The 25,991-nt window shown below is 47.7% G+C and overlaps 1 protein-coding gene across 7 annotated transcripts in view; it reads left to right on the forward strand.

Moving 5' to 3' along the window:
• Window positions 1-25,991, forward strand: part of WNK2 (WNK lysine deficient protein kinase 2) — a 126,849-nt gene that overhangs the window by 70,879 nt on the left and 29,979 nt on the right. For 3 of the 7 annotated variants that reach the window (XM_054588023.1, XM_054588025.1, XM_054588026.1), the window contains exons 20-28: window positions 10,055-10,872; window positions 11,244-11,313; window positions 12,200-12,282; window positions 12,388-13,079; window positions 15,697-15,911; window positions 16,861-17,049; window positions 17,756-17,854; window positions 23,896-23,940; window positions 25,376-25,635. In XM_054588023.1, the coding sequence (XP_054443998.1) occupies window positions 10,055-10,872; window positions 11,244-11,313; window positions 12,200-12,282; window positions 12,388-13,079; window positions 15,697-15,911; window positions 16,861-17,049; window positions 17,756-17,854; window positions 23,896-23,940; window positions 25,376-25,635 (2,471 nt within the window). The remainder of the gene's footprint in view (window positions 1-10,054; window positions 10,873-11,243; window positions 11,314-12,199; window positions 12,283-12,387; window positions 13,080-15,696; window positions 15,912-16,860; window positions 17,050-17,755; window positions 17,855-23,895; window positions 23,941-25,375; window positions 25,636-25,991) is intronic. The other 4 variants (XM_054588028.1, XM_054588029.1, XM_054588024.1 and 1 more) reach the window with 3 other exon arrangements.

Below are 25,991 nucleotides of genomic sequence, written 5' to 3' on the forward strand. Positions count from 1 at the left end.
TGAATTAGCGAGATTGCTGAGTAGGAGATACCAACCTTCATTCCCCCATAAAAACAACAATTAGACATCTGTCCATAAATGGAAACATCTCTGTAAGGGATCAAAGAATCCACTTAAGAACCTGTGGGAACACAATAGAGCAGTATCAGAGAATAACTTCACAGAAAGGATTGCTGGGGAGATGGCCTTAGCTGAGATATTAAGAGACAGGAACAAAGAATGGCAGGTATCTGTAATTAGTTGCATGGCAGGTGTCATCATGGTTCCTACTGGTGTGCTCTTAGAGGACCCATCATCGTCTGCTGCTCAGGCCCTGTACAATCCCCATAATAGCCATGGGCTCCTCACAGCATTCACAGCAGGAGACCCTGCAGTGTTAATTGGCACAGAGCCCAGTGGCCTACTTTGCAGAAGACATAGACAGCTTTTGCCATCAAGGTGAGTGACAGCCATTGCTACCATCAACCCTCCAGATTGGAGATGCTATTGCACCTTATCCCCAAAGGAGATGCTGTTGTGCCATGCTGGGACTAGGACTGTCAGCTGCCTTCCCCAACCCTGTGCATACCATCTATTCCCCAGAACTCTGGCTGCTTTGGGTGTACCCATGCTCCATACTCTACCCAGCTCCATGGCAGCTCTACACTCCTGTGCCTCAGGCACTGGAGCCACTGCTGCTGGAGGCTAGCCACAGCCCCAGAATTTGGAGTCACTATCACTCTGTGAGCACCTGCACTTTATACTATAGTATAAAGTTTAGATCTCTGCTCTATATCTGCACCATGGGTGCCTGCACACCGGACACCAGTGCTACCACTACCACTAGAGTGCCCACAGCTGAACCCAGTGCCAAGAGGTTTCCCCTCAGCCACAGCATCCCCATTGGAGAAAAGAGAGATTGGGAGTTGACAAGCAGTCTTCAACATTGAAGATCCCACCATCCCCCACAGCTGCTTTAGCCACTTGTGGTTGAGGACACCTGCAGTCTTTGCCAGTCCTGATCCCAGCTGATGGAACTGCACAGAGACTACACTGCTGGGCCTCCCTGTCGCTGGGAACACCACACCACATTCAGCTGGTGCTTCTGTATCCACTTGCAAGTGAAGATTTTTTTCCTAAAAAAACCACTCTTGAATGACTAGAAGGGATGACTGCGCCATCAAATGCACAGATATCAACACAAGGCTACAAGAAACATTAAAAAGCAAGGAAACATGATGCGACCAAAAAGCAATAATTTTTCAGTAAGTGATGCCCAAAGAATTGAAGACTCATGGATTGCCAAAGAATTCAAAATAATTGCTTTAAGGAAGTTTGGTGGCTTCAAGAGAGTACTTGTAGACAATTCAACAAAATTAGGAAAAATAGTATATGAAGAAAATGAGAAGTTCCAAAAAGATATATTAGGTTGGCCTAAAATTTCATTTTTTTTTTTCTGTACGATGGCTCTAGTAGTGCTTTGTTGTCTTTAACTTCATTCTAAGCAATTTTGTTCAATTGTATTGTGACAGTGGTTATATCAGTGTGCATTTAAAAAAAAACTTATCAAAATTGGTGAATTTTTTTTGATTTCTAACTCATCTGAATCTTTCTTGTATACTGTGTGAAATAGGGCTCTATATTTGTTTTATTTCAAGTAATAGTGGTCCATGCACCTTATTTGTTGAATAAGCCTTATTTTACCCATTGATTTGAAATATCAACTTAATCATATATTATATTGTTAGACAGACACATACATTTTTCTCTAGAATGCTCATTATATTTCATTGATCTACTTGATTATTTCTGTGCTGGTGTCATGTTGGTATAATTGCTGAGACTTTATAATGGTTTAACATTTTTTACATATCTTATAATTAACTTTGACATTTGAAAAAATAAATAAAATCAATCTGCACTTAAGAAAGAAAGAGAGAGAGACGGAACTCCTACCTTGTGCGACAACATGGATGGAACTGGAGAATATTAAGCTAAGTGAAATAAGCCAGTTGATGAAAAACAAATACCATATGATCTCACCTCTAAGTGGACTTTATTCAACAAAATAAACTAACGAACAAAATAAACCAGAGGCACAGAAACATGGAGCAGACTGAAAGTGACCAGAGGGGATGGGGAAAGAGGACAATGGTGGAAAAAAGAGGAAGGGGCTAGACAAAGAACATGTATGAATGACCCATGGACATGGACAACACAGTGGGAATTGACTGTGGGAGTCGGGGGTTGGGGTGGGATGGGTGGAGGGGGGGAAAAGGGGTAAAAATTGAGACAACTGTAATAGAATAAATATGATTTATAAATTAAAAAATAAGTGATATAAAGAAAAAATAAGCTATAGTATAAAAATAAATAAAAATTGGTGAATTTTTGCATAGCCATTTTAATATTGAAGATAGAAGAAAATTAGCCACATTTTTGGCATATTGTGATTTATTATTTCAAGAAAGGTAAAAATGCAACTGAAATACAAGAAAAGATTTGTACAGTGTATGAAGACGGTGCTGTGACTGATTGAACATGTCAAAAGTGGTCTGTGAAGTTTTATGCTGGAGATTTCTCTCTGGATGATGCTTCCAAGGTCAGGTAGACCAGTTGAAGCTGATAGTTGTCAAATCCAGACATTAACTGGGAACAATCAACATTATACCACCTGGGAGATAGTCGACATATTCAGTATATCCAAATCAATAAAGTGATTGGTGAAAATGAAAACTGTCCTTTTTTGTATGGATTTTTTGGCCAACCCAATACAAATAATAAGGAACAAATGAATTCTGGACCTGAAGATACACTGAATGAAAGGGGGAAAAAAAGGGGAAGGGGAATAGAGAACATCTACATCAGACTTGATCAAGCAGAAGAAAGAACCTGTGAGCTTGAGGACTGGTCACTTCAAATTATTCTGTCATAGGAGAAAAAAGAGAAAAGAATGAAAAAAAAATGTGAAGGATGCCTGTGTGAATTATGGGGCACCACTACGCAAGTAATATTTATATCATGGGAGCACTAGAAGGAGAAGACAGAGAGAAAGGGTAGAAAGCTTATTTAAGAAGTTTCCAAATCTAGGAGGAGATATGTTTATCTAGGTATATGAATCTCATTGTTCCCTATATATGTTCAACCCAAAGGTACTTTATCAAGACACATTATAATAAAACTATCAAAAATCAAAGACAAAGAGAATTTTGAAAACAGGAGAAGAAAGAAAAACTCACTTATTTTTTTTTTTTTTTTTACTAGGGAATGCTCAAAAGGCTTTTAGCAGATTTTTCAGCAGAAATCTTGCAGGCCAGCAGAGAGTGGAAATAATATAATCAAAGTGCTGAAAGAGTAAAACTGACATCCAAGGATATTTTAACTGACAAAGCTGTTCTACAGAAATGGAGGAGTAAAACTTTCCCAGACCAACAAAAGCTGAAGCAGTTCCTAACCACTATATACTTGCCTTACAATAAATGCTGAAGGGAGTTCTTTAAGCTGAAGTGAAAAGACACCAATTGGTAACATGAAAACACATGAAAGTATAAAAATCACTGGTAAAAGTAAATATATAGCCATTCAGAATAATATTATAATGGTTGTGTGTAAATTACTTAAATCTGGTGAAAAGATTTAAATATCACTAAAAATAATAATACAGAGACATGGAAATAAAGAACAAACTGAGTTACCAGAGGGGAGGGGGGATAATGATAATGGGGGAAAGAAGGAGAACAGTCAACTCAAGGAACATGTATTACAGGACCCATGGACAAAGACAGCAGGAGTTGGAGGAAGATTGAATGTAGGAGATGAGGGTGGGTAGGGCAGGGGAGAGTAATAGGGGAAAATGGGGATGACTGTAATTAAACAATAAAAAGATGAAAAAGAATAATACAGTACTTTTTAATGGATACACAATAAAAAGATGTAAATTGAATGTGATCAAAGTTAACAACTTAAAATAGACTCATAACTATATTTTTAATATAAGCCTCATGGTAATCACAGAGCAAATATCTGTAATAGGTTCACAAAATATAAAGAGGAAAAGAATGCATAGGACTATGTAAAAAACAGATCACAAAGGGCAGCTAAGCAAGAGAGAAAGAAAGGAGTAAAGGAGCAGCAGTTCAGCCAGAAAATAACAAAATGGCAGTAGTAAGTTCTTACTGTTCAGTAATTACATTAAATGTAAATGGATTAAGTTATCCAATGGAAAAAAAAATATAGTGGTTGAGTGAATTAAAAACATAAGACAAAATTATATACTCTCTACAAGGGATTCACTTCAACTTTAATGACACACATATGAAAATGAAGTATGGAAAAATATATTCCCAGCTGATGTAAACCAAAAGACCTGGAGTAGCTATACTTATATCATACAAAAATAGACTTTAAGTCAAAATCTATATCAGGAGACAAAGAAGGTCATTATATAATGATGAATCAATTCACCAAGAGGATATGGCAATTGTAAATATATATGCACCCAACATCAGAGCACTGAAATATATTAAGCAAATGATAACAGATTTGCAGGCAGAAATAAACAGGAATCCACTAATAGTCAGGGATTTAAATACCTTACTTTCAACAATGGATAGATCATTCAGACAGAAAATAAACAAGGAAATATTGGACCTGAATAATGTATAGAACAATGGACCTAATATGTGGAAATTAAACAACACACTTAGGAATAGCCAATGGGTCAAAAAAGAAATCAAAAGGAAAGTAAAGATATATCTTGAGACAAGTGAAAATGGAAATAGAACACACTGAAACCGATGGGATGCAGCAAAAGCAGTTTTGAGAGGAAGGTTTATACTACATTAAGAAACAAGAAAGATCTCAAATAAACAACCTAACTTCACACCTCAAGAAGTAAAAGAAGAACTGAGCTCAGTGTTAGCAGAAGAAAGAAAAAAAGATTGGACCAAAAAATAAATGAAATAGAGATTATAAAACAATGGATAAGATCAATGAAACTAAGAGCTAGTTTACTGAAAAGTTAAACAAAATTGACAAATCTCCTAATTAGATTGGGAGAAAGGCCTCATAAATGAGATGAGACTTGAAAGAGGAGACATTACACCTGATACCACAGTAATACAAAGAATTGTAAGAAATTACTGTGAATAATTATATTCCTACATTTTGGATAACCTAGGAAGAAATGTATAAATTCCTGAAAGCATACAACCTTTCAAGACTGAATTATGAACAGATAGAAAATCTGAATGGAGCTATAAATAGTAAGGAGATTAAATCAGTAATCAGTAATTTCCTAACAATGGAAAGTCAGGGCTATGTGACTTCACTGGTGAATTCTACTAAACATTTAAAGGAGAATTAATACTAATTCTTCTCAACTCTTGCAAAAAATTTGAAACGAGGGAACACTTCCAAACTCATTTTACAAGTCCACCATTACCCTGATAACAAAGCCAGACAAGGACACCACAAGAAAAAAGAAATGCCCTGGCTGGTGTGGCTTGGTTGGGCATTGTTTTGCAGACCAAAAGGCTGCAAGTTCAATTCCTGGTCAGGGTACATGCCTGGGTTGTGGGTTTGGTTCCCAGTTTGGGTGTGCATGAGAAGCAGCCAGTTGATGTTTCTCTCTCATATTGATGTTTTTCTCCTTCTCTTCCTCTCTCCCTTGTCCTTTTTCTAGAATCAATAAAAGGAAAATTAAAAACAAAAAAGAAAAAAATTATAGGCCTCTATCCTTGATGAATATAGATGCAGAAATTCTCAACAAAATACTAGCAATATGAATTCAACATTATATTAAAACAGTCATACCCTGTGACCATGGGATTTATTCTTGAGATGCAAGGATGGTTGAATATAACCAAATCAACAAATATGATATACCACATTAACAGAATGGAGGTTAATATCATAATCACTCAGTAGATACAGGAAAAGCACTTAAAAAAATTCAACATCCTTTCATGTTAAAAACTCTCAACAAATAAGGTATAAAAGAAATGAACCTGGACATAACGAAGCCCATATATGACGGACCCACAGCTAACATCATACTCAGTGGTGAAAAGCTCAAAGCTTTTCCCTCTTAGATTAAGAACATTCACACAATGGAATACTACTTGGCCATAAGAAAGAAGGATCTCTTACCCTTTGTAACAGCATTGATGGGCCTGGAGAGCATTATGCTAAGTGAAATACGCCAGTTTGAGAAAGACAAGTACCATATGATTTCACTCATATGTGGAATCTCATGAACAAAATGAACTAACAAGCAAAATAGTGACAGACTCATAGATAGAGAACAGACTGACAGCTCACAGGGGTGTGGGCTGGGTGGAGGGATTAAGCAAAAAGAAGAAAACTCGTTGACATGGACAACAGTGTGGTGATTAATGGGGATGGGGTCAGTGGAGGGGAGATAAGTGGTGTTGGATGGAGACTTACGTGGGGTAGTGAATACACAACACAGTGTACAAACGATGTGTTGTAGAATTGTGCACCTGAAACCTATATAATTTTGTTAACCAGTGTCATCCCAATAAATTCAATGAAAAGGAAAAAAATTATTATAGATTTACATTAAAAAAAAAAAGAACAAGACAAGGATGCCCACTATTACCACTTCTGTTCAATACTGTACTGGAAGTCTTAGTTAGAGCACTTAGGCAAGAAAAAGAAATAGAAGGCATTAAAATCAGAAAGGAAAAATGAAAATGTCTTTTTGCAGATTATACAACCATATACAGAACTTTAAAGACTTTACTAAAAACTGTTAGAACTAATATATGAACTCTGTGAAGTTACATGATACAAAATTAACATGGAAAAATTGATTTTGTACACTAACAATGACTATCAGATAAATGAAAAAAGCTACCCCATTTATTACAGTAGCATCAAAAACAATAACCTACTTAGGGATAGATTTCATTATGGAGATGAGGCCTGTACACTGAAAAATGTGAGACATTGGTGAAAAAGACTAAAATAAATGGAAAGATGTACTGTGTTCTTGGGTTGGAAGAATTAATATTGTTAAAACGTCTATACTAAGCAAAACCATCTACAGATTCAGTGCAATTCCAATGGCATTTTTCACAGAAATAGGGAAAACACTCATAAAATTCATATGGAATCACAAAAAAACCCAAATAGTCAAAGCAGCCTTGAGAAAGAACAAAGCTGGAGGCATCTCATTTCTTAATTTGGAACTATATTGCAAAGCCATAGTAATCAAAACAGCATGGTACTGACATAAAAGGGGACACTTAGACTAATAGAACATAAGAAAGAGCCCATACACATATTATCAATTAATCTGTGACAAGGGTGTCAGCGTACACAATTGGGGAAAGATAGCCACTTCAATAAATGGTTCTGGGAAAACTGGATAGCCACATGTAGAAAAATTAAAGTGGATCCCTATCGCACACCATTAAGAAAAAGCAACCCCAAATGGATAGAAAACTTAAACATAAAACCTGATACCATAAAATTCTCAGAAGAAAATGGGAAAAGCTCTTTGATATTAGTTGCAGCAATGATTTTTTTTTTTTTTTTGCATCTGATACTAAAAGCGCAAGCAACAAAAGAATTTTAAGAGGGACTACATCAAATTAAAAGCTTCTGCACAGCAGAAGAAACCACCAACTGAATGAAAAGGTATGCTAAGGGATGGAAGAATATATTTGCAAATCATATATCCAATAAGAGGTTAATATCTAAAGTATGCAAGGACCTCACACAACTCCATTGCAAAAATCAACAAATAATCTATTTGATTATTTGAAAAATAGGCAGATTGGACTATATTGAACTAAAAAAAAAAAACCACAGCAAAAGAAACCAACAACAAAACAGACAGTTGACAAAATGGAAGATGATATTTACAAACAACAGGTCTGAAAAAGGTTTAATTTCCAAAATATATAAAGAACTCATAAAACTTAACACCAAACAAATAATCCAATTTGAAAAATGGGCAGAGGACCTGAAGAGACACCTCTCCCAAGAAGACATAGAAAAGAGTCAACAGATATATGAAAACATGTCCAAGTTCACTAGCTGTTAGAGAGATGCCAATCAAAACTGCCGTGAGATAACACTTCATACCAGTTAAAATGGCCATTAAGAAGACAAGTGATAACAAGCGTTGGAGAGGTTGTGGAGAAAAGGGAACCTTCATTCACTGCTGGTGGGAATGTAGTCTGGTATAGCTACTGTGGAAAACAGTCTGGCATTTCATCAAAAAATTAAGAATAGAATTACGATATGACCCAGAAAATCCTCTCCTGGGTATCTACCCCCAAAACTCAAAAAAACATGTATTCGGAAAGGTATATGCACCCCTGTGTTCATTATTCATGGTGGCCGAGACATGGAAACAACCAAAGGGTCCTTTGATAAGTAATTGGTTAAAGAAGATGCGGTACATATACACAGCCATAAGAAAAGATGAAGTACTACCATTTTTGACGACATGAATGGACCTTGACAATATTAGGCTAAGTGAAGTAAGTTAGAAAAAGCTAAAAATCATATTATTCCACTCATGTGGTATATAAAACTGAAACTCATGGACAGAGACAGCGATGTGGTGGTTGCCAGAGAGAAGAGGGTAAGGGGTGGGGGTTGCGTAACATGGTGATGGGAGATGATTTAACTTTGGGTGGTGGGCACACAGTACAATATACAGATCTAGCATCATAGAAATGTACACTGCATTTAATTTTTACTTGAGTTGATTTTTTTTTCTGAGCCAATATTCTCATAATTATGGAGTCTGTATATTATCTTCCCAGGGTTGCCATAACAAGGTAGCTCAAACTGGGTGACTTAAAACAACAGAAATGTATTTTCTCATAGTTACAGAAGCAGGAAGACTGAATCAAGGTGTTAACAATGCCATGCTCCCCGTGAAGGTCCTAGGGGAGGACCTGTTCTGTGCCTTTCTCTTAGTTTCTGGTGTTGGCAATCCTAGGCGTTCTTTGGCTTGTACATGCATCACCCCAGTCTCTGCCTGTGTGGTCACATGGGGTTCTCCCTGTGTGTCTTCACATTGTCTTCCCTGTGTGCGTCCATTAATGACTAAATAATAGGAACATAGGTATAAAAGTGAGTTTGCTTAATATGACAAAGGATTTTTATTTAAAAAACAATAGCAAATATTCTTAATTGGTGATGTTGAATGCTTTCTCTTTGAAGTGGAGACCTTTATAAGGATACACGTCATCCCCACTTATTTTCAATATCTTTCTGGAGGTCCCCAGATAGTGCAATGTGGGGGTAAGATGTAAATGAGGAGGGGGGAGGAGAGAAGCAAGAAGGGAGGGAGAGGGGAAAGGGAGAAAAAAATAATAAAAAGAAAGAAAAGAAACAGGATTGAAGAAGCCTGGGTCCTTCCTCACATGGTGAAATCTGAATTTTTGGATGGGAGGACCCACCATCATCCTCCTGTGCCTTCCAGGTGATTCCATTTTACAGCCAAGTTTAAGAGAGTGTTTTTGTAGATATTTAAGTAGGTGTCATGGTGGTCGCATAAAAGCTTTATTTTTTCATTTGAAGAAAATGCCATTCATTTCAAAACAAGGTTATCCAAAGCAAATTTTTACTTGTTTGAGTAAGTACCAACTTAATGTATGCATCTTCTATTATTTGTTCCAACATTAAGCACTCTTTAAATGGAAATAAGTACATAATTCATGCCATGTAGTAAGGTGCTTGGAGCTGAATGATTATTCTGATTTCTCAGTGTAATTCTATATTGGTGCTATATAAAAGGCGATATTCCTTTTAACATTACTAGTTTTTATTAAAAATTTGGACAGAATAAGATGATCTTATTCTAAGAAGTCTTTGCTATAAAATTTATTGTATTAGGCCAAATTATAATTCTTTCCAAGGACTATGTTTGTTAAAACTTTCCCTATTTTGAAGGTGGTACATCAGAGAAAAGAAGAGACCAGCATGGGGGACGCTGCCACCCCATGGAGGGCATGTTTTTGGCCAGTGAAAGACCAGGTCAGTAGTACGAGAGAAGGCCAGTACAGAGGCATTTTTCCATTTCTTTCAGATGCAGCACCATGTAAAGACCAGTTGTCCTTGAAGGAAAAACCTGGCGTCCCAGCTGGTCTGCATCTTCTGAACCAAGCAGGCTCCGAGGACACCCCTGGGGGCACACTGGCCCCTTTAGTGCCATCTTCCCTTCCTGTGAATGCTGTGCCCCAGGATATGGCTGCACCAGCTGCCAGCCCCAAGCCAGAACCAGCAAGGGGGGCAGCCATGCAGGCAGGGGGCCCAGTGACCTCTCAGGGGATGGCCAGTGAGTGTGAGACCCCCCAGCCACTGGCAGAGACTCATGATGATGTCCAACTTGCTGCAAGGCTCCTGGACATGCCCCGAGGGCTTTGTACCTCTCCTCCAGAGGTCCCTCATTACCCCACAGGTCTCGCGGAGCCTGCCTCAGCCAGAGAGGCCAGCATCCAGGTGGAGTCCCTGCCAGCTCAAATCCCTGTGTCCAGTGCCTCTAGTGGGACCCCTCAGTCTGCCCTGGGCCAGTCCCTACCTCCACTCTCTAATGCAGTGGGGGCCGTGAGCCTGGCTACCCCCCAGCTCCCAAGCCCCCCGCTAGGGCCCACCACCCTCCCCCAACCATTGGAGTCGGATGGGGAAGGGCCGCCTCCCAGAGTGGGCTTTGTGGACAGCACCATCAAGAGCCTTGATGAGAAGCTCCGAAATCTGCTCTATCAGGAGCATGTGCCCACCTCCTCGGCCTCAGCCGGGACGCCGGTGGAGATGAGTGACCGAGACTTCATCCTGGAGCCCCCAAGAGGTGATCGGCCCTATACAGAGGCTTCCAGGGGGGACCTGGCCCTGCCTTCCCAGCTTGTGGTGAGTACTGGCCTTGCCCAGTGCTGTCCTGGGTCAGGGGTCTGGACAGAGATAGGGGCCAACTCGAGTCTGGTAATGCGGAGCTGCCGCATCCCAGCCTGGCCATCCTGCTCTTCGAGATTCACCTCTGAGCCTGACCTGTCAGTGTGTTTTGCAACAAGTGGCCTGTTTGGGGACGTGGGGTGTGTGGGTGGAGGGTCAGGACTTGGCTGGGGCCGAGTGGTGTGTGTGGAGCGCCTGGGGTGGGGCTCTGCTCCAGCCGTGGGCTGGGGAGAGCCCAGGCTTGGGATGGGAGGAGAAGATTTGCATTCAGCTGCAGAGATGTCAGTAAGTGAGGCTGCTGGCTTGCTCTTTTCTGTTTCTTCCTCCAGTTGGACAAGTCAGAACTGGTCCTTGGGCTAGAGGTGGCGTTGGAGCAGGCTGCATCCTCACCAGTGACAGGTGATGAGCCCCAGGTCCACCGGCCCTGTTCCCAATGTTCACGAGGTGCCCCAGCCTTCCTTGCTTCAGAGCACTTTACATCCCCAGCCTTTATCCCTCGGCATCTTGGGTGGGAACCAAACATGGCAGAGCCTGTCATGATGCTTCAGTGTGTGTTCACTTGCCAAGAAGAGAAAGTCCACTGTCTGTGGAAATGGATGACAGCCCCTTCCCCTTAGCCTGGCTGAAGGCTCTGTCAGCTCCTGTCATCACCCCACTCTAGCATGTCTGTCCTGCTTGGGCTGCCACACAGCTCTGACCTGCCATGTCTTTCTTCTGTCATGTGTGGGTCTCAGCTCAGGCTAGTCTCCCGCACATCAGCTCCTGCTCTATCGTTCACTTTTCACAGGTCTGAGAAAGCAGGTGAGAAACATGCTCTGTTGTTTCCATTCTGTAGACAGGGAAACTGAGACAGACTTGGATGACATGGACTTTCCTTAGACAAAAGCGGCAGGGGTAGGAATTAGCCCTATTGATCTCCTTCTAGGACCTTATGAAACTCATTTATCATCAGAACATGTCAGCGAGAGAGAGTGATGCCATCAGGTGATAGAGATGGAAGTTAAGATAGGGTAACACTATCAGGTGTATAGAGAGCCTGGCTATGCCCGAGGGTCTGGAGCATGTACCTGCAGGTACCTGAGTGGTAGTGGGCTGATGCCTTCTTCCTTCCCCAGATGCTAGGGCATCTCTTGTGAGCTTAGGAGGCTGGAGGTTAGGTCAGTTTCTCACTGTGGCTCCCTTTCCCGCCCATTTGCTGCCCTCCCACCATGATTTAGCTGGCCTTGAGCCATTCCTGCCTTTGTCCTCTGCACCATCCCAGGTAATGATTTTAATGTTCCTACAGCAGCAACATCTTTGAGCAACATACTGGGGTCCGATGAAGGACGGTTAGTCTCAGGTTCATCTGCAGCACCCAGTGTCCCTCAGGTAGGTAGTTTTCTGCAATGAGACGCTGAGATGCTCAGCTGGTTGGTGGAGTTTGCTCTCTGCTGGTGTTTGCGTGGAATCTTTTCCTTTCCTCTGTTTCCCAAGGATGCCCCTGCTTCTGCCATCCCTGCACATCTGGAGCTCACAGACCAGAGCGGCGGGGTCCCCAGGGAAACCGTGGCCAAGCCCATGCAGCGTTGCCCCAGGATGTTGACCGAGGGCAGCCAGGCCAGCCACCCCCAGACTCACAGCACTCTGGCCTCAGGGTCCCCTCGGAAACAGCCAGGGCATCAGGATGGCAGTTCACCAGCCAAAACTGTGGGCCGGTTCTCCGTAGTCAGCACTCAGGATGAGTGGACCTTGGCCTCCCCCCACAGCCTGCGGTACTCAGCCCCGCCTGACGTGTACCTGGAGGAGGGGCCCCACAGCCCTGACGTGAAGCTGGCCCTGCGACGTGTGCAAACGGCTTCCTCCATTGAGGTCGGTCCTGGTGAGCCTGTGTCCAGTGACTCTGGGGATGAGTGCCCACGCAGGAGACGCCCTGTGCTGAAGCATGGCTCCCTGCCTGGCAGCGGTGGCAGTGTGGCTAGTGACTTTGTGAAGAAGGCCACGGCCTTTCTGCACAGGTCCTCAAGGGCTGGCTCTCCAGGCCCCGAGACACCCAGCAGGATGGGTGTGAAGGTCCCCACCATCAGTGTGACCTCCTTCCACTCCCAGTCATCCTACATAAGCAGTGATAATGACTCAGAGATTGAGGATGCCGACATCAGGAAGGAGCTGCAGAGTCTGCGAGAGAAGTAGGTCCTGTGGGATGTGTGGCCTCATGGTGTGGGGCTCCAGGCCACGGTGTTAGGGTGCAGTGGGCAGCTGAAATCCAGGTGACAGGGCAATGGTGGTTGTTACTGCTGCTTGTTAGCCTGGTCCCTAGTCTTGGTGCTGTGCCTCTCCACTTCCTGTGGCTGTGCCCTCCTCCTGTGGCCCGTAACAGGATAACCCTGGTGCTGCTCAGACCCAGGCCCTCCTCACACTCTGCAAGTGGTCAAGGTCCCTGAGATGCAGCTGCACCCTGCAGTCTCCTGGGCGGGAGAGGCCACAGTGTAGTTATTGAGGTGGGGAGAGGCTGGTGTCCTGGAGAAGGAATGACTGTGGGCAGAGAGCTCTTAGAGTGGACCTTGACACTGCCCACTCTGAGCAGGAGTAGCCTCCTCTCTCCTATTCCTCCCTGTGGATGGGTGGGGTGGGGCTGTGCCTGCTGGGAGGGGGTGGGAGAACTTGCCAGGCACTGCCCACAGGTCCCCTTGCCCCCGCCCCTTTATTCCAGCTGTGGGTGGTCAGGACCAGCTCTGGGGCACCTGATACCTGTAGCTCCCTCCTGTGGTGTGCTGTGACAGCTGAAGGCTGGACATGGAGCAGCCATTGAGGCGCCAGGTTCCATCTAGGGATGTGGTGTCCAAGGAGGCATGGGGAAGGGGGCTTATCTGTGGTCTCTTGAGGGTGTCACCCTGGAAGCCCTTGGTCAGCAGAAACAAAACGGGAAAAGGAGAGCCCAGAGGGAGCCACCCTCACGCTGTAAGGGGAGCTGTAGAAAATTGGGGATGGGTCTCAGTGCAAGAAAATCAGGGAGAAGAGTCCTGGCTGGTGTGGTTCAGTTGGTTGGTGCCAGTTCGATACTGGCCAGGGTACGTGCCCATGTTGTGGGTTTGGTCCCTGATCTGGGCACATATGAGAGGTAACTGATTGATGTTTCTCCCTCACATCGGTATTTCTCTCCCTCTCTTTCTCCCTTCCTTCCCCTCTCTCTAAATAAATAAAATCTTTAAAAAATTATAAAAAAGAAAATCAGGCAGAAGCTGCTGTGCATTCTGAGGGGGCAGGGCCTAGAGGTGAGGGGTCCTGCAGCCTGGGGAGAGGGTGGGGCCTGGAGGTGAAGGGGTGGGCTACAGGAATGAGAAGGGAGAGAGGAAGAAACTCCGCAAAGAAAAGGATTCCAGAAGCCTGAGAAATGGGGAAATAGAGGCTATTAAGTCCTGGCTCTCTGGCTTGATGGGACAGCAATGTACCCCTATAGAAATGGGGAGCCATTTAGGAGGGGGTGGGGTTTGGATCTGAATTGAAGGGATCAGTGGCTGCCAGATAGAAGATAGCCTTGTGTCAGAGCCCCTGGCACTGTGTGGGGGCACAGGTGCCTGCCCTCCCAGCATTTGCAGTTTTTAGAGCCCCCAGGCTCCCCATAATTTGAGAGGCCTGCTGCAGCCCCTATGGTTGTGTGGAAGGGAGGAAAGGGTGGGCTTTGGGCAGGAGTTTCAGAGTGAGGGTCTCCCCCAAGTCCTAAGTCAAATGCTCCCCATCTGACCAGGCATCCCTCCCTCCACTCCAGGGAGCTTTCACCAGAAACATCACACACTGTGAGAAGCTAATCTGATGTAACAGCAGTTTGCTGTTTAGGGAATTGTTTTTCTAAAACAAACCTGGCAGGTGTTAAAGGCATAAGAGGAAAAATTGGAACTTGGCTTCTCCTGTCCAACCATGAAAAATATCTATTTCACAGCCGCACACAAAGGAGATGGGCCTGGAGTGAGGCTGAGGGGCTGAGCCCCCTGGCTAGGGTGGCTGGGACCCATGAGGTACGGCTGAGGGGATGGTGTCTGGGCCAGTACCGCCCGAGTTGCAGGAGGGCAGGAAGGTGGACAAGGAAAGTAGCCAGGGGCTCGGCCACTGACTCCTGAGGAAGGTTAGCAGGGACTCTTCTCTGGCTTGTCCTAGAAACTGCTCTTGCCTGCAGGCAGTGCTTCTACCTGGGTCTTAATGGAGGCTTCCCACCTGCATGGCCTGTCAGTTAAGCTCTGTGCCCCATGGGTGGTATTGCCTGAGCTGGGAGCCCCGTGGCAGGGAGGAGCTGGAGCCTTGGGCCTCCGACTGACCACATGTGTCTCGCCTCACCTTCTGGCATTCCCTCATCTGAGACTCCTCTGGTGCTCTCTTCTGTTGTGTGGAGGAACTAAGACCTGATGAATCCAACAAGCCTCCAAATTCTGAGCACTGATTATTTTTCTTTTCACCTGTGTTTATGTGCAGGGTTTGTATTGCGAGCATAAATGTGTGAAATTGTTCTTACCACCACCTCTCCCCCAAAAAGCTCCTAGAACACAGCAGTATTATGAGCCTGGATGGGAAACAAGCCTCCCTAGGCTGGCCGTCTGCAGTTCTTTGATACTGGGTGCTGATTCCAGGGCACCCAGTGATGCCCACTTGGTTTAGATGTAGACCGAAAGATGTTTAAATAAATGCCCCTGAGACCCCTCTGAGCGACCTCATCTGCCTAAGGCTGGTCTGTGGGCTGCTCGTCCCACCTTCATGTTTGTCTTGGGCTCTCAGGAGGCTTACCTAACTCTTCCCATCTTTCCCCTCCTGCAGACACCTGAAGGAGATTTCAGAGCTGCAGAGCCAGCAGAAGCAAGAGATCGAAGCCCTGTACCGCCGCCTGGGCAAGACCCTGCCCCCCAACCTGGGGCTTTTTCATACAGCGCCCCCTGCCGGCCGCCGGAGAAAGACCAGCAGGAGCAAGCTGAAGGCTGGGAGGTTGCTGAACCCGCTGGTACAGCAACTCAAGGTTGTGGCCTCCAGTACAGGTCAGCCCTGTGTGCTCCTGGTTCCCCTTCGGAGGAGGCTGGGCTGGTAGCTGGGCGGATGGAAGATAGGCACCCAGACCTGGAAGAGTGCTTCATGACTCTTTCATGGGAGTGGGGAAGCTACCATGGGCTGTGGTGGGCTAGGGCTTCTGCCCCCATGCTGTGGCAAGAGGAAAGGACTGTGAGTGGGCAGGTCTGCTCAGAGCACTCAGCCACCTGTGAGCTGTAGTATGTGAGGGAGGAGGAGGCCCAGGGTCTCCAGAGCTGGGGGCTGCCCTTTCCCACCTACTCCCTGCTGCAGGTTGCTGCCTGGGACGGTGCTGTTCCCTCTGGCGCAGTCTCTCAGACTTATGTCACCTGCTGACAGTGGGGGTTGAACAGTTAGCTGCCTTTGGGGAGGAGAAACGTGGTGAGGACCCCAGCCCTTAACCACAAACCCTGGGCACCGAGGGTGCACATGGGCCCCGGTGACCACAGTCTGGGGCGGAGACCCAGTGAGTCGAAGCCTCAGGTGCGCCAGGCGGGAAGTTGGTGGTGAGCTGACCACAAACCCTCAGTGTTGTATATAACCTGCAGGGCATAGGTCCATGAATTGCAGGAAGTACACAAATTCTCTGCCAATTCCTAATGCTAGCGGGAGACAAATTAGAGTGAGGAGGAAGTTTGCAGGTCCCCTTTGAGCTCAGATGCATCTCCTGGTGTACCACAGTCCTTTCACTGCATTTGTACAAGTCAAGCCCAACACAGTATTAACTGGTGGAGACCGTGGTCACTTTCTTTAATCTTCCCACCACTCCCACATGGGTAACCTGGCCACATGCCCATTTCCTACAGGGACTCAGCTTCTCCAAGGTCACCCAGCAAAGAGCAGGGAGGACAGATGCACCCTGCACTGGCTGGTCTGTCCTGCGGCACCTTATAGTGCCTGTACCCCCTTCTCCTCACCCAGGTCATTTGTCAGACTGCAACAGAGCCCCTCCTGCTAAGGACCCCACCAAAGCCGGGGCGGGGCCCGCAGCAGCTTCAGACCCGTGTGGAAAGGCAGTTCAGACCCAGCAGCCTTGCTCTGTTCGGGCCTCCTTGTCTGCAGACATCTGCTCCGGCTTAGCCAGTGACGGAGGCGGAGCACATGGCCCAGGTGATTCTCAGCTTGCCCATCTCTGAGCATGTGCTAGTCAAGTAGGGCTTAGTTGTGTGGTATAGAGGGGACATGAGCTGTGGCCAAGGCTGCCAACAGCTTCTTAAAGACATATGGAGGTAGCCTTTGAATGGAAAGATGGATGGCCCAGCCATCAGAGTCTTGTAGTAAGTGGCTCAGAGGGAGGTGTGCTTGGTTAGAGTGACCTGGGAAAGGCACCAGGACCACTGAGAGGTCAGACGTGGCATCTGCTGTGTGGTCAGTGCCAGGTCCCAGGCACTGCCCACTCTGCCCTGCTCCATTCCCCACTAAACACGGGTCCAGAAGGGCTGCTGGGGGAACCAGGGCACAACTCTTGATCTGGGAGTTTGGCCTTGAGGAGGAATTGCCGTGGACACAGCAGCTGTGCGATGAGGTGCTTCACCCGCGCCATCTCTGTCCAGAGATGTGGTGATGGCTGCCACGTCTGATTCCCCCTCCACTCCACCCCCCCGCCCCGCACGCCTTCCTGGGGTCCGCTTCTCTTCCGCTCCAATGCTTCCTCCTTTCCATTATGTGGTCCGTGGCTGTGGTCCTCTGGGCTGGGCTAGGTGCAGCCGTGGATGCTAAGTGACTGAGGCTGATGTGGCTGGTGGTGTAGGAGGAAGCCCAGAGACTGTACTTGATGCCTGTCTCTCTGTTCTCTTCCCTCTATATTCATTTGCAGGCTGGACGGTTTGCCACCCAACGTCTGAGAGAGTGACCCATAAGTCTAGTAGCAAACCTCGCGCTCGATTCCTCAGTGGACCCGTGTCTGTGTCCATCTGTCTGTATTTGTTCTTCTGTATTTTATCACCACCTGGCCCTTGGTTTCTCCCCACCCTCTTTCTGTCTTCATTACCTTCCACACTTTTTGTAGGATGCCTCCCCCCCCCCCCCCCACTGAACTCATTTAATATGGAAAACGGAGCCCCGTCCACACCCACCTGTCTGGCCCCAGAAAGCACACCAGTGCATGCTCTCTGCTCCTGCCTGGGCACCAAAAGCATGTGTAGCAGCCTACCCATTCAGAGACTCAGTGCCCTGCCCACACCCCCACTCCCAGCCTTAGCTCCACCTCCAGACCCCCAAGGCGCTGTACTCTCTTTCATCACTTGTTTTGTTTTTGTTTTTTAAATGTTGAGCATACGTTTATTTCAGTTCTAATTAAGGCAAATGTACACATCTACTGTCCCCTGTTCCAGCAACAACAAAAAGACAACCTGGGCCTTCTCTACATGCATGATGTGTTTCACATGTGTCTGGATTTTGAAGACATGCATGTAGTGAGCTGAGACAGTGCTAGAAGGTCACTGGAGGGTGTAACTTCTGTACAAGGGCTGTATCACAACATCCAGTATTATCCACCTACCGTCCCCTCCCTGCATGTGGGAATGCTGAGAACATGCTCCAGCTAGGACTCCCCAGCCCTTCTCTCCACTCTGCTCATCTCAGAATCTTCCAGCTCTGGGAGAGGTGACTCCCAGCCTACCACCATGCTCCGCATCTGGGCCCGGCCCCTCCTCGTTTTCTCTCTAGCTCCTGCACTTGGTGTGTTTCCCTCTCATCTCAAGGACCTTAGAGATGAAGTCAATTATGCAGGTCCACAAAACCCTGTGAAACCAAACCTCAGTCCCAGTTGTCCTCAGCGTCCCTGGAATGCCCTCCTAGTACCCAGGACTCATGTCCAGGAACGGCCTACCTGCTCGGGGCCATCCAAAATTGTTTTTATCCCTCAGATGGATTGGCAAATGAATAAAAAGCTGTGGGCTTTTCAGGTTTTTGTTTTTTTTTTTAACAGAAAAATTAAGCTTTTTACCAGTTGGATTGGACATGCTGATTTGGGGCATGTGGTTTTTGGCTTGTACAATAAAGATACATTGTGCTTGTTGGAACCTGAGGCCACTTCCACAGTAAACATCTAGCCCCTTCAGGGGGCCCACGGCATCCTCCCTGGGTGGGCAGGCCAGGTTGGAAGCCCGAGATCAGGTAGAACATGCCCAGGGACTGCCCCGTGACCCTCACCCACTGACAGAAGCCTGGTTCAGCTTGTGGGTCACTGGGCTGCCAGTTAGGTGCTGAGTTGGATTGGGGGGCATGGGAAGAGGGGAGCCCTGAGTGCATGCCAGCTCCCTGTTCACTTGGTGTTCCCCTTCTGCCCATATGTACATGGCTGTTGCCCTGGAGGCTATGGTGTGAGAACATCTGGATCCACGTGTGTCTCTCATGCTCAGATGGGCAACAGTGTCCCTGCTGGGAGGGTCATTGGCCATATGTGGGAAGCACATTAGAACAGGTGGTGGTTTTCCCAGGGCACTTGGAGTAAAATACCTGTGAGTAAGCAGTACCATGTGTGCCTTTCAGGTCATCACCACTTTCCCTTTATATGTACTTGGTCCTGCTTGTTTTTAAGGGTTTTCTTTTTCTTCACTATTACTTATTGTTCCAACATAAGAGTAAAATTTATGCCATTGCAGGGACAAAGAGGTTAGGTTTTGCTTCTGTCCTGGCCCAGAGGAAAGGAATGTGTAAAGCACAGCTTGGTGGCAAAAGGTGGGGCCTGGCCCAGGCAAGTTGATTTTAGGTAGTGGCTCGTACTGGCCTGGTAGTCCTTGTTTCCTCTGATGTTGTGAATATGAGGATATTGCTGTTTGCATAGCCCAGCTATATTTAGGCATGTCTTGGTTGAGTTCCCAGTCTTTTCAGGCCATGATGTGGCTCCCACATGCTTGAGGTTGCTGGAGAGGAAAGTGCTTGGCCTGCTCTGGGCCCTCTTGCCCATGGCAATGAGGCCTGGGGGTTGTGAAGACTTGAGCTTCCCTGCTCCTCTACTAATGGGGCCAGAGAAGCCAGGACACCACCACCCCTTTGGTCCTGGTATCCACCTCGCCAGCCCTCTGGGCTCCTCCTAGAGCCACTGTGTATTGCTTCCTGGGTGAGAGACTGGAGGGAAGTTCAGAGCTGGTCTGGGAGGGCTGAACGATTGGCCACAAGGGGAGAAGAAAGCTGGAGCTTGAGGTACAGGGTAGCTGGCCCAGCCCAAGCTGAAGATAAAATTGAGAAAGGTTTTCTGTTCCCTATCCTGAAAGGAACAGGAGATGAGGCTCTGGCAAAGTGAAATCTGCATAAAGTTTGGAAGTACAGGAAGTCCCAGCTTCTCTGAAACTCAGAATATGAGAGAGATCAGAAATGAGCTCCTACAGCCTCAGGAGGGCCAGGAGGTAACCCCATGTGGGAGAGGAAGCCAGGCCTGAGACTTAGAACATGGGAGGTCATAGCCTCAGCACCTCTTTGGGGTGGGCATTGGATCAGGCCTGCTGTTTGGCGGGCAGGCCCCAGGGGAAGGCTGGACCCCGAAGCAGGGCAGACCCTGGATACAGTCTCAGAGGCTGCTGCCTATCCTACAGGACCCCTCCAGCTTGGCTTAGGTTGCAGAAGTGATTGTATCCTGGTGTCCTGTTGGTCTGAAGTTGTTGTCAGACTCATCCTTCCCCTGCCTCTGGCTCCTCCTGACCGAGGCAGGGCCCATATCCTCCAGGACCTCTCTACACACGGAGCCCTTGTGTTTTCCTCCTGTGTCTTTGACAACATGCCTGGTGTTCATGCTGCAGCATGTTTGTCTCTGGGACCCCTGCTGCCACTGTGTAGCTCCCCCAGGCCCCACCCTTGACTGGGGTGTGTGTTCTCTCCTTCCTTCTGTCCCTGTGGGGACCCACTGGAGTGGGTTTGGGAGAGGACCCAGGGGCAGGGGAGGGTACCCAGGGAGGAAAATCTCACATGCATCCTCTGCCACAGCTTAGGCCACCCAGGCCAAGTTTGAGAGCAGTCTAAGGGGCTGGGCCCTATGCTTCGAGGCCTGTGCAACCCAGGCAGTGACACTCAGGGTGAAGTCACCCTAGGGCAGAGCTGATAGGCACCCACTTCCCAGTTCCTGCTTCAGGGACAAGTTTTGGCACTTTTCATAGCTTTAGAAGTTGGTGGCCCAGTACATAGACACTGAGCAACACTCTGGTGCTCTCCATCCATTTTCTTCTCTGTGCCAGAACCAAGTGCCTACTGCCACTGTTGGGATAAGCCCGACCTGTCAGAGATGTGCCTCTTGTCACAGGGGTTGGGGACCCTGGCTGGTCTGCAGTGAGACTATGGCCCTGCACTTCCATGTGCCTTGTCAGTATTTGAACACCAAGATAAATGGCAAATGTGGGGATGGCTATAGGGTCTGGGCCATTTTTAAAGCAATCTGTCCCCATCAGACACCCTCAAATGTGAGGCATTCTGCTGGCAGCCAGCCAGCGTTCCGAGGGTGGGGGTTGTCCATGCTAGGAACAGCCTTTGTTCCTGTGCCAGAGTGAATGTGGGGGCAAGTGGCATGGGGCCTTGCCTCACTGCGGTCTTGAGTGCTGCCTGAGACCCCCAGTCTGGCTGTGAGGGCAGAAGGCTGGTTGCTTTCAAGAACACTCCTACAGACATGTGCTGCACAAGGGCAGGGCGCCAGGTCATCCCTGAGTGCTTCCCTTTTGCAGTCTAAGAGGAAGAGTCTTCTTGCCCCACGTGGACACTTCCCTGAGTAGCTCTGAGGCATGGAAGCTGGCTCTTCTTTTCCCAGGGCCTTGGCCAACCACAAAGTCCTTCAGGGGAGACCTCCACTTTTCATGGGAAACCAGGGGTGGGGCTGGTTTAAACCATCATGCCCTGTGTGGACCCCATGTGGACCTCCTGTGAGTTCTCTGTGGGTCCTGGCACCTTTGCTTTACTGCCTGATAGTTTTATGGGCAGGAACCAGGGGTTCTATACCCCAGTGTGGTATAAGGAAAACATGGCAGGGTGTGGCTTGTCTGTCCAATGCCGTATGTTTGGAGAGCATAAAGTGCAGGCTCCAGGCCAGGACACAGATACTGTGGAAAGGCTGAAGCGGGCAGGGCTCTGCTGGAGCGAGGCTGGTCACCAACCCCATGGTGGCTACTCTGCTGTAGTTCTGCATGCAGCCAAACAGCATGATTTCAGTGTTTAGGGCTCTGAATCTGTTTGACTTGTGTTTACAGTTCAGCTGGGAGGGCCAGAAGCTGTTAGTGCTCTGGTCACCTTGGGCATGGGCATGGAGGCCTCCATGGACTGGTGTGGCTTTCCAGCTCCAAGCACAGTGTTCTGGTGGCCATGGCACCGACCCTCTGTTCCCAGTGAGGTCTGTCTGAGGCCCTGGCTCCCTCTGGTGGTTTTGAGCAGGCATCTGGATATGGATGGTCCTCCCACAGGCTGATGGGAATCAGCCCTGAACTTAGAGGTCTAGCATGGCAGACCAAGAGCAGCCTTTTGAAAGAACCTGCTGCTATTAGGCTGTGGGGCCCATCTGGGTATTTAGTCCCATGTCCTCGGTCATCAGTAGGAGCCTGCTGTGGTCCAGAAGCTAAGGCTACCACCACCCAAACCCAACAGGGAAATGTGCATTCCCTGGTGCCCCACAGTCACCAAGCTGGGACCCTCCTACCTGCCCCATGCAGTTCCCAAAGGACCCTATGTTCCCAATAGGGCTCCATCTGGAACACAGACCAACAAAGGCCTTTCAACACTCCGACCAAGATTCAGTTGGGCTGGACTGCTTCTGCCTGTCTCTTTCCTTTCTATTTGCACATTAAAGATCCCAGCAGGACATCACCGGCCTTTCCTCAAGTCAGCCTCAGAATACATAGGATGAACTAAAATAAAAACAACTGAATTTGAGTCCAGTGTACACAGCTGTGTGCTACATTGCCTGGTTGACCTCTGCCCTCTGTCCTCAAACACAGGAGGCAGCGGTTTGTCTTCCATGGCTAGAGTGTTGGGACTGGTGCTGCTGCTGTCAACGCCCTCCAGGGAGCAGCATGGTTGTGTACAGGACGTCCTGCTCCTGGTGAGGGGCATAGGCGGGAACACAGAAAGACCCTCTACATTAGTGCAGCCTTGCTGAGTGACCTTGGGGATGCCTGAGCCATCCTTGCCTGTCCCATCTCTGCCTGCCTGACTCTCTGGAAGGCCGGATAAGCTGGATGCAGCAGTCCTTCCTGGCCAGCTCATCTGCTTTCCAGCTGGGCCAACTGTTGAGGCATGCCAGACACTAACGTCAGCATGTCTGTCAGCACAGACAGGCTCTGTGGATCACAGGGTCCAGCAGCCCTTAGTGGTGGTCCCATGGCAAGGAGGCCTTGCCCTGCTCTGGTGAATAGGGAACACCAGGTAAGGCTGCCAAGTGTAGCAGAGAATCAGGGTCAGCTCTGCCTCCCACCTTTCTGTACGACTCCCTGTATTTCTTTAATGCCCACTGCTGGCCTGGTCAGGGCAGCTATGTGAGACCCAGGATTGGCCTCAAACCTGCAAAACAATGTACCTTTTTTGCACTTGGAAAACCTCCCATGGGCCTTGTGGCCAGGCTCTAGTGAGCAAGTGCTCTCCTGGCTGACATTAGCGGGGATTCCTGCCTTAATCAGTGGAAAAAGGGCCTGAAAGCCCTAAGTTAAAAAGCCAAGTGGTGTGCCTTGCCTTTTTTTGGTTTGTTTTGTTTTCTTCTTCTTCTTCTTTTTTTTTTTTTTTTTGAATATGTTTCCAGAGATACACACTCTTCTATCTGAAGCTTGGGGCTTGGCCCTGCACCTCCGCCCTTCGGCGAAGCGCGTGTGAACTGCACACTGATTCAGGGACACCCAGTGAGCCCAGGAAGCTGGTCTTTTTTCTCTGAACTGCTGGCCTTTGCTACTCCTTGCACTGATTACTTTTGCTTAAAGTGTGGTGGCTTGACCCCGTGTGTACTGTCCTGCCTAATTCTGTGGTCTTGTGTCGTTTCTTTCTCCCTTGCAGGGTCTGCCTTGAAGCGTCTCTGTCTAGGCAAAGAGCACAGCAGTCGTAATTATCGGGGTTTTTTTCATCCCTTGTCCGCTCTCCATTGCATGAGCTTTATTGTGGCTAGTTCGCATCAGGGTTTCCATGGCTGGGCCTGGAACCATGGAGCTGGAGGACAAGCAGGCGTGGACCTGCTCTGTGCCCACCCTCCATGGACACTGCTCTACCTCCACCTGGCGGGACAGCCATCTGTGGTGCCCCATTGCATCTCCATGGCTCTTAGACTTTGTGTATTCTCGCCAGTTCACATCTAATAGGCTGTTCTGCACTGGAACATGCACACATTCTCGTTTGTTAATTGGCTCCTTTTCCAAAATTGTAGGAATGAGTATTTCTTTGAAGTGCTAAAGATGAGTGAAAGGAGAGTTCCTGGGACAAAATGGGTATCAGGCTACCTGGGCCACCCACTGCTCTCATCTCGTGCCTTTTTTTTTCCTTTCTTCTTTCCTGGCTGAAATGTTCATGTAGATGTAGCTCTGTGTGTGTAGAATCTCTTTACTAATGTCTAACTGTTTGTGTCTGTGCTTTTTGTTGCTAGCCACTAAAGTAGACTACATTTTGCAATGGCTTGTTTGAAGAGATGGTCATTAGGTTATTTTTTTAATTTTAAATGCAGAACTTTTAAAAAGCGTCTTATTCAGAATTGCCAACCAGAAATTATGTGTAGGAGGAAGGGAAGGGACACAATTTTTTTAAAAAAGTAAAGTCCTGATTTGGTCATTTAAAACAAATCTTTGAGTGAAGTGGCAAGTGACTTTGCCTCCCTCTCCTGGAGCACATGGCCCAGGCCTCCCCGGCAGCCCTGGCCTCCCCTCCTCCAACCACCCCTCTGCTGGTGCCCAGATTGCAGGCCCATTATGGATGGAAGGCTCTAGGTTTGTGCCCTTTATTAGTACCTGCCCCAGTGCTCTGTTGAGGAGAGGTACAATTTCTGTGTCTTAAATTTGAAACCACCAGGCCATGTAAATTCACAGGAATGCCAATGACCTAGCCTATCCCAGGTATTTTCCCTTTGCTAGAAGTACAACAGCAGCTGCTATGTGCCAAAAGCATCCTCTCTGAGTCCTAAGGTTAGAGCTAAGAGTTCAGAGGCCTGAATGGTTTGCCCCCAGTTTGCCAGGAGTCTCCAGAGCTCTCTCACTTTGGGGTCTGGCAGGATCAAGGCACTTATGCACAGAGTGAATGTGGAGTAAGGCTGTCAGCAGCTGGGGTCCTATTCCCTGGCCTGGCTGATGAGATGGGTGACATATCCCAGTCCCCCTGTGGCCTGTGGAAATGCTTCACCATGTCTAAAACTGGCACATGGTTCCCAAATGCAGACCATCTCCTGAAGCAAGATGTTGCCTAGCCTATGCGGGACCATTGTATGAATGACTGCAGCCGGCCCCTGTTACTGGCGGATGGTGTCACCAACCCTGGCCTGTGTGTGCCTCCCCAGGGTCCTCCACCAGCAGCCTGGTCCCAGGCCCCGAGCCAGGCCCTCCACCTGCCCTGCATGTCCAGGCTCAGGTGAACAACAGCAACAACAAGAAGGGCACTTTCACGGATGACCTGCACAAGCTGGTGGACGAATGGACCAACAAGACAGTGGGGGCTTCGCAGCTGAAGCCATCGCTCAACCAGCTGAAGCAGACACAGAAGCTGCATGACATGGAGGCGGTGGCTGGCTGGCCCCTGACCTCTGGCGAGGTGCAGGCTGTAAGTGGGGTGTGGCTGGGTCAAGGGGACAGGGTGGGAGTGGGGCTGTGACCCCAAGTAACAGCAGAGCAGCAGCTCTCAGCTGGGCTTCAGGTGGCATCTAGGTGGGGCTGTCCCAGATCTGGTGGGTGCAGCCTCATTGTCACAGGCCCAGCTCCACCCGTCCTCGCTGTGACCTTTGGGCTGAAGATGTAGGTGGGCTCTGCACACTGCACCCAGGGCCACCCCTTGTTGGGCTTAGATGTGCCTGGACCAGGTGGGCAGAAGCCAGGACCAGCTGTCTTAGATTTTGTCATGTGATGTGTTCCTGTGTGAGGACTTTGCTGACTTCAAACCTACTTGAAGGAGTATTCCCT

Source organism: Pteronotus mesoamericanus, unplaced genomic scaffold (genome assembly GCF_021234165.1).
Source record: "Pteronotus mesoamericanus isolate MK-2021 breed Mesoamerican mustached bat unplaced genomic scaffold, CSHL_Meso_final scaffold_125, whole genome shotgun sequence".
Taxonomy (NCBI): domain Eukaryota; kingdom Metazoa; phylum Chordata; class Mammalia; order Chiroptera; family Mormoopidae; genus Pteronotus; species Pteronotus mesoamericanus.